The sequence below is a fragment of the Condylura cristata genome, unplaced genomic scaffold (genome assembly GCF_000260355.1).
Source record: "Condylura cristata isolate star-nosed mole 26May11 unplaced genomic scaffold, ConCri1.0 scaffold00012, whole genome shotgun sequence".
Lineage (NCBI taxonomy): Eukaryota > Metazoa > Chordata > Mammalia > Eulipotyphla > Talpidae > Condylura > Condylura cristata.
The window spans coordinates 22,151,447-22,159,899 of NW_004567113.1; the positions used below are offsets into that span (position 1 = coordinate 22,151,447).

The 8,453-nt window shown below is 35.3% G+C and overlaps 1 protein-coding gene across 4 annotated transcripts in view; it reads left to right on the forward strand.

Annotated features, from left to right (window-relative positions):
- The window catches only part of LOC101619287 (UDP-glucuronosyltransferase 2A1), a 37,196-nt gene extending 34,528 nt beyond the window's left edge, over positions 1-2,668 (forward strand). For all 4 annotated transcript variants that reach the window (XM_004681242.2, XM_004681245.2, XM_004681243.2 and 1 more), the window contains one exon: positions 2,354-2,668. In XM_004681242.2, coding sequence (XP_004681299.1) covers positions 2,354-2,633 — 280 coding nt within the window. In that variant the 3' untranslated portion in view covers positions 2,634-2,668. The remainder of the gene's footprint in view (positions 1-2,353) is intronic.
- Positions 2,669-8,453: the final 5,785 nt, after the last annotated feature.

Genomic DNA, 8,453 nt, shown 5'->3' on the forward strand with positions numbered 1-8,453 from the left:
CCCCACTCTGTCTCTGGAGAATCCTCTCACCCACCACACCTCTGTCCTGTACCCCAGTTCTGTAAGCATAAATAATTAAATCTTAAAAAAAAAAATGTCAGCCCTAATTTCCCATGTTACCCTTCCATGCTCTCCCATTCAAATCAAGACCTTTAAAAATATGCATGTTTAAGTGAGAACTTTCAATTATATAGGCATCTTTAATTCAAGAGCTAGGTAGCTGATTTTGCCAAGTTTACTATAACCTTTCGCCAATTATATATGATAACCTTGATGCCTCAATCTCAACTGTTATCAGACAGCTACTTGCTGATAATTTATTTTACTAAGTATCAGAATAGATAAGTTCTGTGATTTTTAAAAATGCTATTCCATTTCACAGAAAGTTCATTAAATTGTAGTACAGTTTCAAAAGTTATTGATGTACATAGAATCATCAATACTTTAAATTTTTTGCAAGAAAAAACATGAAAGCATTTATTTCAAAATAGCTTATCATTAATCCTAAATTTAATAATAACTCTGAAATTACCTGGGACCAAAAGACTACCATGTAAATTGCATATATGGGTGTATTTGTATTTCCTTTTCTTATTTAGTAAAGTAATTAAGGAACACAGAATTATATTTAAGTGCATATACCATAGGGCATTAATTATTCATAATTTATTCCACAAAATATTAGCTCAGAAAAAATATTAAAAGTCACTTAGCCCTTTCTCATTCTAACTCATATATAGAAAAATATACTTCATTTTAATTTATATTAAGATGTATAAGTTTATCTAACATCTATAAGTTTATCTATCTAAAATGTATAAATTTATAGATTAGCATGTATAAGTTTAGATTAATATGTATAAGTATACATGTATTGGAAATACATGTATTTCCAATTTTAAATCTCATAAATAGAGAAAAACTTGAACCAAAATATGACTTGGAGTGGTAGACTTTTACTTCTACTGGAGTTGGGCTAAAATGTGTTAGGATGAGCCATGTGAAATTGCAGTTTGATTCTACCTGTATTTTAAATCAGATGAAAAGAGGGTATAACTATTCTTTTTCACTGTACACACTACACCCAATACATACACTCAAACACACACACACTAAACTATCTCTGTTGTTTAAAGTAGTACCATCTTTATTAATGGTGACCAGAGCTCTCCCTCGCCATTACCCTACCTGCAATAGAATATACTGTCACAAACCATTTTCCTTCTGTCATGTTTATGTCTCCAAGTTGGATCTTTTATTTCTAATACAAAGTCAAAAGTAAACATACTAATTCTGGTTACCTACTGAGAAATGTCAAATGAAAATTTGCTCTCAAATACACACCTGTACCCATTGTCATTACATAAATCTTTAGAGCTATTTATTCTATAAGCATTGTTAATATTGATGTCACATTGTTTAGGGCCTCTAATTCATTTATATTTACCTTGAGAACAATCTATGTTGGTAAAAGTATATGGCCTTCAGATTTCTAAAATTATCCTTGTACTTTTGTCCAATCCTAACATTGTAAATAGAGACAATGTCCTTTGTATTACAAACACACAATGTACAGTCCACAAAGCAGGAGTTATCCTAGTGCCAAGATCTTTAGACATTGCAAAATGACTCACTAATTTTGAGTACTTGTTTCCTGCATCTGTCGTCAAAATTAGCCAAGCATCCTTTCTTGTGGAATTTTTAAACAGATATTCATAGAACATTGGGTTATTTGCAGTCTTTGTCTTGGAACAATCTTGGAAACTACTCTATGCAATATCAAAATTCCTTCTTCAAAAAATTAGACTATACACCTGCAACCTTATTATCCCACTTATTTATATATCTGCATTGGACCACATATTGTTAAAATATATATGTCTTCCATGCCCTTCCTTTTGCAATTCTTTTTATTCTTTGTAACGATTTATTTATGCATGCATGCAAGAACTGCATTATAGGCCAGAGGTGCAGGGGATGAGAGGATTCACCAGAGACAGAGTGGGGAACAGAACATGCAGATCTACTGAAATACACCACTGAAGGGAGCAGAGGGCAAAACAGGAGAGGTCTGCTGTGGCATGTGTGTCAGCTCACTCCTGGGGATCGAACTTGTGCTACAGTGGTTGTAGATAGTTTTGTATTGCTGTGTTTTAACCCCTTGTACCACCAGGGAGGCCCCTCCTTTTGCAATTCTTATAGTGCTATGGAACCAGCACAGTTCCTGTCACAGCAAGAATTAAATTTTTCCTTAGCACATCTATGGGCTTTGACTTATAAAATAGAAAATGTGTATCACATGTTTACCTTACTAAAAACAAAAACTCTAATTTCCATGTTTTTTTCCTACCAGTTACAAAGAGAACGCAATGAGGTTATCAAGGATACATCATGATCAACCTGTAAAGCCTCTGGATCGAGCTGTCTTCTGGATCGAGTTTGTCATGCGTCACAAAGGGGCCAAGCACCTGCGTCCAGCCTCCCATGACCTCACCTGGGTCCAGTACCACTCTCTGGATGTGATTGGGTTCCTGCTGGCCTGTGTGGCAACTGCTATGTTCTTAGTCACAAAATGTTGCTTATTTTCTTGTCAGAAATTTGGTAAAAAAGGAAAGAAAAAAAAGAGGGAGTAGATCATTATCAATTTGGTATATATCTGAATGGGAAATCCTGCTCATTTTTCTTACCATGCATTAGGAAACACATTCCATTCTGCTTCAAATTTCACAATCCACTAACATAATATTAAGATAAATTTAAAAGTTAACATTTACTACTAAGATATGATACCCCTTTCTTTGTCTCTTCCAAGATAGCTTCACCTTATTTCTCTCACTTTACTGACACAGGGAAACCAATAATATTATGCTTATTGTAATGAGTATATCAGGTTTTTCTTCACTTTTAACATTAAATGATGTGCTAATAGACAATATGCTGAATTCTGGGAATACACAAAACATAAGCTGAGTTTGATGGCTATAGAGAACACAGAATAAAATTCACAAGTTTCCCTAGGTCATACAAATCAGAGAACCATCTTAGGACATTTGTGTAAGAGTGATAATTACTTTTTTTCATTAAAAAGTCCATCTGCGTCCCTCCCTGGTGGCGCAGCGGGTTAAAGCACAGCACTGAAAAGCTAAAGCCACTTCTGCATGAGTTCAATCCCCGCCTGCCCCGGAGGTGACCACATGGCACGGCAGACCTCTCCTGACCTGCCCGCTGCTCCCCTCAGCAGTGTACTGTGTCAATCTGCCTGTTCTGCTTCCCAGTCTGTCTCTGGTGAATCCTTTCACCCTCCGCATCTCTGGCCTGTACCCCAGTTCTATACAAATAAATAAATATTAAAAAAAAATCCATCTGCTTGCCCAGTGTTGCCCAGTATTCATCAAAAGATGAATAAATACCAATTGTGATGGCACATCACACTAGAAAAGATCCACACATTCCCACTAAACACATGAATAATTATGACCTGCATTCCACCGTTCATCAACAAAGTAATCTTATGTGCCTCAGCACTATTTGCAAGTAAGAGATAGGCTGAGTCATTTTTTTTTTTTTTGAGAGACACAGAATGTCAGCAATATGTTAAAGTGAACAGATCATTTTAGAGGCTATAACAAGAAATACTGATAAGGATTTTTAGTAATTTAATGAAAGTTTCAATTAGTAGCATAATAACCACCAAATTAAACATCAATGAGTTATAAAAATTATTGAAAATCACTAATGTTCATAATCTAGTAATACTTTTTATAATCAAAGCCTTATTTTTATGCTAAAACAAGTATCTACCGGGTAAGTAAAAGCATTGCATTATTTGTATCTCCATTTTATCTCTATCACATATCTCTATCTTACATAGTTTAGATTCATCAGTCACTTGTTATGACAAGGAGATATGATATTCGCAGAACTGATTGAACATGGCTGTGTTTTAGTAAAAATTTATAAATGCAAATCACTAATTAAAGATAAATGCTCACCTTTGAATCGGTTTTTCATAATTAATGAATTAAAGATTGGAATTTCTTTACCCCTTATAATCTTAATATCATGATTAACTGGACTTTAATTCAATATTTAGGACATAAATCATAGCCACTGCTTTGTAACAATTTTGAAATTCTTATTATTTTCAGTATGTGATATTACCAATCATTTCCAATTTATAAATACGTGCAATAATGAAATTCAAATAAATTCTTTATTTTGTGTGTGAAGGCTAAGATGTATTTGTGGCATGTTAGCATTTTTAAAGGGTGATTCATATTATTAATTCTTTTTTTATTTTTGCATGGAAGAACTGGGGTGTAGGGCAGAAATGTGGGGCTGAGAAGATTCACTGAGATAGAATGGGGAGCAGAACAGGCAAATTTAGTGACTTACACTGTTGAGGGGAACAGTGAGTAAGACAGGAGAGGTCTGTTGCAGGTGTTGGTCAGCAACCTGGCTGGGATTGAACTCATGCTGCAGTGACTGCGAGTAGCTTCAGAGTACTGAGACTTAACCCCTTGCACTACCAGGAAGGCTCCCTCAGACTCTCTTTCATTTTTGAAGTCATGTTAGTACCAAATCAGAATCATTGTTTCCATACAGATACCAAGTTTACACTCCGATGTTTCAAACAGAGATGTTTTAGTAAAATAATAATAATAATAACTTAGCAAAGAACTGAATAGTGTGAAGGAAACTGAAAGGACTAGTGGAGAACACAAAGACTACCAAAATTAGAAGTCATTACTAATCCATAAAACCTTAAAAAAAAGTGTTGTAATATGTCTAATGATTATTGAGGATTTGAATTGAGGTTGTGAAGGAAGAAACAAATGACAACAGAAGTCATAATGAAAAGGATAAATAGATAAGGCAAGGTTCCGAGTCAGTGATGAAATACAGTTACTCTCCTCCCCCCATGGAATCCAACCAGAAGCCATATAGCAGAGGAATCCAGTTAAGATGCAGATGTGAGTCTCAACCCTGAGGTATGTGAGACATGTCTCATCCATCTCTAGGTTAAGTTTGCAATGTCTATGCATAAACTCAGTGAGATGCACACTTAGCCATAATAATCCATCACTTACCAAATTTATAGACTTTCTGCTTTCATTAATATTAATTTAAACTTGAAAAAATATTAGTAATGAACAGATACCATATAGTGGCTATATCTGAGATGTAGCTAAACTGAATTTTCAATTATAGTCTACAACCTGAAAATAATTATATAACTAATTTTTCAGCAACTCCCTTTAGAGTCATTGGGGGAAAAAAGGTACTCAAAATAATCAAAAAAAAATTGGATAATTCCTTGTAAAATTTATTAAAAATTTAAAGCTGTCTGGAGTTTACTTTTCTATTTCAAAGACATCTAATCAAACAGCATACCTGAAATTCTCTTAGAATCCACAAATGTGAATCCAGATATTGTAAGGTTTACTTCCCCTCACCAAAGACTAATGACAGTTTTAACTATATACATTGACATAAGTAATATTATGGAAACTCCTAAAGTTTTTTTTTCCTGAAGGGATAGTGGATAGTTTGGAAGCAGATGAGAGTAGCAAGAGGGAATTCAAAGAAGAAATTCATGATGTTTAACCAAGATCTTTAAGAATGACTAAGATTTACCCACGCTGTGTATGCAAGATTTAGCATGCAGTGATTAAAGTGTAGACACAAAGAAAAAGGTTGACAGGTGATTTCTGGAGATATTAACAAATTAAATAACAAAAACCTGAACATAATTCCTAGTTCTCATACCAAATTAAAGTTTTTCTACTCACTGGGTAACACCCTCTTCTTTCACCAAACTTATCTTCATATCCCAAATTAAATTTGTCTCTGTTCAATTCTAAACACAATCAGTCAAAAAAATTCCACTTCCGGTATGCCATGCTGACTTGCCCCTGAGCCCCTAATGCACTGAATTCCTGATATAAGGACCCATCCTATATCACAAGCCAGAGAAAAGTGCACATTCTGGGGATTTTCATGTTTTGGCCCCTTCCTTTGGAATAAATTTGCCAGCGCTTGCAAATCCTTTATATTTCAATTTCAATTTTATTTTACTATGTTAGTCTTCTCTCTCCCACATATTCCTTTCCAAAACTACCCTGTCTGTCATGTTTACTTTTTCTTAAATATGTATTGGCCAATAACTATAGCTTAGACAAGGAGAGGACATCGGAAAGACTGACTTTCACTGTAGTGGATCTCATGCTAAAAATCCACTTAGTACCAACAGAAGAGGAAGAAAAAACAAAAGACATAGGCAAGGGTACAAAGTAAACAGTGGGAGCCCTTGCAAAAGATAGGATCTATATTTTGTCACATCTCCTTCAAGTTCCAATGTGCAATCAAGTGTTACAAACTCAAGCAGTGGAAGCAGTGGACAGCTATATCCCTCTACATACTTAGAAACACAATGTTGATCTTATCTACCATCAAATTACATATAGCAACACTTCAAAACCCTTTCAGAATACCTTGTGAACACTGTGTCCCTTGCCAGCTCTAGACAATGACCTTCCACTTATTTTTATTATGAGTCTGTCCATTGTGCTAATCCTTCTTCTAAATGAATTTTTTTTTACTTTTTATTCTCTTAATTTTTATTTCCTTAATGTTATTTATTTATTTTAACAAAGTGCATTGTTCTACATCCTTGTTAATATTTCGACGGTAAAGGATTTCTCCCCTCAGGGGTGATCACTGTAGCACCCATCGTCCTCCTCCATAGTCGATGTTCTCTCCTCACCCTGTTCCCACTCCTCCCTCTTTTTTCCCCTCCCCTCTAGAATGCATCAGATTTATGATCAGTTTTCAAGGGCTGGTTTTAAAGTTTGTCTTTGTCTGAACCTTTGTTTGGTTTTTCTATATTCCACATATAAGTGACATGATCTGGCACTTATTTTTCTTTTCTGGCTTTTTTAACTTAGCATAAGCCCTTCCAGCTTCATTCATGTTTCCATAAGTGGCATGAGTTCATATTAGCTGTTGTACATATATACTATATCTCTTTGATACACAAACCTATTTTTGGACATTGAGATTGTTTTCATGTTTTGCCTATTGAAAACAATGCTGCTATGAACATAAGAATGCAGGTTTCTTTTCAAATTAGTGTTTTTGAACTCTCTGAGTAGATACGCAGGAGTGGAATTGCTGGGTCACAAAGCATATCCATTTTCAGTCTTTTAAGGAACCCCCACTGCTGTCATGGAGCCAGTTCAGCCTACTGGCAACTACGCCCTTGCTAACACTTGTTTCTGGTCATTTTAATATGCACCATTCTCACTGGTGTGAAGAGACACAGCATGGTGGTTCTGACTTGCATTTTCTTAATAAGAAGCAATGAACTTTTTTTTTTTAAGATTTATTTATTTATGCATACAGAACTGTGGTACAGGCCAGAAGGGCAGGGGCAGTGAGAGGCTTCATCAGAGACAGAGTGGGGAGCAGAACAGGCCAACTGACAAAGTACACTGCTGAGGGGAGCAGCGGGTAGGTCAGGAGAGGTCTGCCACGCCATGTGGGTCACCTCCGGGGCGGGATCGAACTCATGCTGAAGTGACTATAGCTTCTTAGTGCTGTGTTTTAACCCACTGCGTCACCAGTGAGGGCCGTGATGAACATTTTTTTCATGGCAAACTATACGTTATCTTTGCAGATGTGCCCATTTGTTCATTGTGAATTTTTATTGTTGTTGAGTTCTACTCTGAGCTCTTTGCATGTCATTGATATCAGTTCTTTGTCATATGTGTGGCACACAAATATTTTCTCCCTTTTAGTGGAGTGTCACTTCATTTTGGTTACTGTCTTTCTTTACACAGAATCTTCTCAGTTTTAATGTATTCCAGTTGTTTATATTCTCCTTTGTTTTCCTTGTTGTTGCAGATGAGTTCTCAAAGATATCTCTGAAGTTTATGTTGTAGTGTGCTTTGCCTATGTTTTCATTTATGTATTTTATGGCTTTATACCTTATATCCAAGTTTTTATCCATTTTGAAATAATTTTCACATATGGTGTGAGAAATGGTAATTTCAGTTCATTCAGTGATTATTAATTATGAACCATCTATTGCTGCTATTTTGTTCTTAATTTTTGTGATTCAATCGCTATGCTCAATAAGTAGTGTGTGTTCCTCTCTTTGGTTTATATGCATGAGCTCCTTTCATTAATTTTTGTAGAGGTGGTCTACAAATTTCATACTCCTTGAATTTCTCTATTTATGAAGAGGACTTTATTTCCCCCTCATATAGGAAGGACAGTCTTGCAGGAAAGAAAAAGTTTAGCTAGAATTTTTTTCTCTGTAAGCATTTGAAACATGTTGTTCCATTCTTTCCTTGTCCACGTTTCTTCAGAGAATTCCAATATTAGCCTGATCAGGGTACCTTTATAGATCATCAGTTTCTTCCCTCTCATCTGCTTCAAGATTTTTTCCC